We start from the raw sequence: 2844 nt of genomic DNA, 5'->3' as shown, positions 1-2844 counted from the left end.
GTAGTTAGGAGAGGGCCTGGCATATCATAAGCACTTTGGTGGTTTGGGCTACAATGTTTTATCCTTCTTGATAAAAACTCTGGAGCCTCGGGGGCACGTGAAACCTTCGGCTTCAGCATCAATTGTCCACATATATGAGTTTTAGCCAAACAGTCAAAGGCTGGTTTCCCCTGGACAGCAGATTCTCTATTCCCTGCCAATTTAACAGCAAAATTTGAGAGTGAAAATAATTTATAAAAGCAAAAATAGAAGTTAAAACTTCCCTGTTTTAAAACTGGGATTTTGTTACCTATAGAGTACTCGCCAGAGTCAGGACCTCCACCCACAACTGTGATCGAGACTCTGTCCCTGCTGCTCCCCACCCCTGGGCTGTTTCTCCCTCACAGTCAAAACTCAATACTCACCGGAAAAGCTTCACGGAAGAGGTTGTAGCCTGAGATTAGGGACAGGCCCATTTTTTCAGCATTGGGAGAATGGAGGTGGCTCAGGAGATAGTCAAAGGTCTGTTTGTTCCAGTCCCTGAAAGGATCACAAAGAGTCTGGGGCACCTAATGCCTTGAGCTTGACAGAAAAACCTTAGAAAGTCAGCTCACATTAGGGCTGGGATCGCCAAGCTAACAATCATAGAGGCTGGTAAGGATGTGTCTCAAACCCATAAATCCAAATCCCTAGAGGTTTTCCCTCTCCCAGGCTTTCCAATATTCCCCATCAATAGGATAGAGAAGGGGAAAAAAGGATGCTCCATTGTAATCACTTGGAATTCACCCTGCCTTGAGATCACATGGCTGATGAGTTTCAGTGAAGGCCTTAACCTGCCTTTGAGGACTGTGAGCCACCTGGATAAGTCTGCCTCAAGGCCCCCCTACTGTAAACACCTATGGCATACATCAGCTTGCTGCTCCCCAGAACTTTTCCTCTTCCCCTTGGGCACAACTCAACTACATTTTCTAGACTCTCTTGCAGCTAGGACATGGCCATGTGGCTTGGTTCTGAGGTGGATACAATGAATTCTAAAGACTCTGCACATGTGATCCTATGAGCTCCTTCCACAGTCACTGGTCCATGAGAATGATGACATTGAGGCAACCTTAGAAGCCATGTAGAAGGATGGCAAAGCCATGAGGGGGAAGAAGCCTACCAATTAGGAACATGGGTTTTGGAATTTACAGGCGTGCGAATTAGACTTCTGTTTGGGCCATTATTTATTGGGGGAGGGGTCATTTGTTAAAGCAGCTGGTGATAACTTCTTTGGTAAATCTGAGCACTAATCTGTCCACATAGAAGTTTCCTGGATTCACCAATGCATATAGGATTGACTATTACCCAGTTTAGGGAAGAATGGAGATAAAGCCTCCTACTGTACAGTATCTGGCAGAGTAGGGACTTATTATATGGGAGTATTTCCATGCTAGACCATAGCTTTCATAGAAGCCTGTTTTTAGTGATTGGAGCCCTGATGGGGAGCCCCCTTCTGCAGATTCAGTCCCATGGGCCTCCTAAGTTACCCTGTGTGACCCTCACTCACGCCTCCAGTGGATTTCTGGGATCAGAGAGGTAAGGCTGATAGAAGCCAGCAGCTACATCAGTGGTGGTGAGTGGGGTAAAGCGATCTGCATAGATCTTCATGTCCAGTGGCTGCAGGACTGAGTGGTAGTGCTCGTGGATGCAGAGGGCCGTGGACAGCCCAATGACTCCAGCTCCAATAACCACAACGCGCATTGTGCCAGCCTGTGGGAAGGAAATGTTGAGGCACACCACCATCACCATCATCATCTCTATCATCATCAACAGTCTTGTCACCACCTACTGAAGGCTGAAAAGTGCCAAGCCCAGGGCTGGGCATGGTGGCTCATGCCTGTGATTCCAGCACTCCCAAAAGCCAAGGCAGCGGATTGCTTGAACTCACGAGATTGAGACCAGCTTGAGCAAGAATGAGACCCCATCTCTATTTTATTTCATTTTATTTTATTTTTGCAGTTTTCGGCCAAGGGCTGGCTTTGAACCCACCACCTCTGGCATATGGGGTCAGCGCCCTACTCCTTTGAGCCACAGGTGCCGCCCGAGACCCCATCTCTAAAAAAAAACTAGCCAGGTGTTGTGCCTATAGCCCCAGCTACTCAGGAGGCTGAGGCAAGAGAATCACTTGAGCCCAAGAGTTTGAGGTTGCTGTGAGCTGTGATGCCACAGCACTCTACCAAGTGCAACAAAGTGAAACTCTGTCTTAAAACAAAACAAAAAGTGCCAAGCCCTTTCTGTAACTTGATTTTCCAATGACCCCAAGAGGTGGGAATTTTCATCTTTCCCACTTCACAAATGGAAATGAGGCATGGAAAGATGACCACGAGACTTGCCCAAGGTCACACAGCTGGCAAGCGACCATGAAAGGCCTAGTAGAGCACCTGCCCAGCTGAAGGCTGGGTAGCCTAAAAGTTAGGGCAAGGGGGGCTCTGACTTTACATCTCAGATCTAAGCTCTGCCACCTACTGGCCACTGACCTTGGCCAAAATGCTTCAGAGCTTTAACCTGTAATAACCCATAGTTAGAGCAGTGATTTTCAACCAGTGTGCAGTGAGAGGATCTTAGGTGTGCCACAAAAATTTTTAAAGATTATTAATTAAATTATTTTCAAAAGGACTTCAAAGCACAGTAAGTGTATATATATATTTATATATTTTTGGGGGGGTGGGGCCAGGTTTGAGCCCACCACCTCCAGTATATGGGGCCAGTGCCCTACTCCTTGAGCCACAGGTGCTGCCCCACAGTAAGTATATTTTTTAAATCAACCTAATGTAAGGGTACCATGAAAGTTTAGTTATAAGTTCTAGTGTGCTGTGAGATAAAAAA

General features: G+C 46.7%; 1 protein-coding gene across 1 annotated transcript in view; it reads right to left on the bottom strand.

Moving 5' to 3' along the window:
• DAO (D-amino acid oxidase) overlaps positions 1-1728 on the bottom strand; it is a 17660-nt gene extending 15932 nt beyond the window's left edge. The window contains 2 exon segments of the mRNA XM_003803946.2: positions 394-519; positions 1526-1728. Of these exon segments, the coding sequence (XP_003803994.1) occupies positions 394-519; positions 1526-1719 (320 nt within the window). The 5' untranslated portion in view covers positions 1720-1728.
• Positions 1729-2844: the final 1116 nt, after the last annotated feature.

This window comes from Otolemur garnettii, unplaced genomic scaffold (genome assembly GCF_000181295.1).
Source record: "Otolemur garnettii isolate 467f Iridium unplaced genomic scaffold, OtoGar3 scaffold00038, whole genome shotgun sequence".
In the NCBI taxonomy this organism is placed as follows: Eukaryota; Metazoa; Chordata; class Mammalia; order Primates; family Galagidae; genus Otolemur; species Otolemur garnettii.
This window is presented reverse-complemented; position numbering and strand designations above follow the sequence as displayed.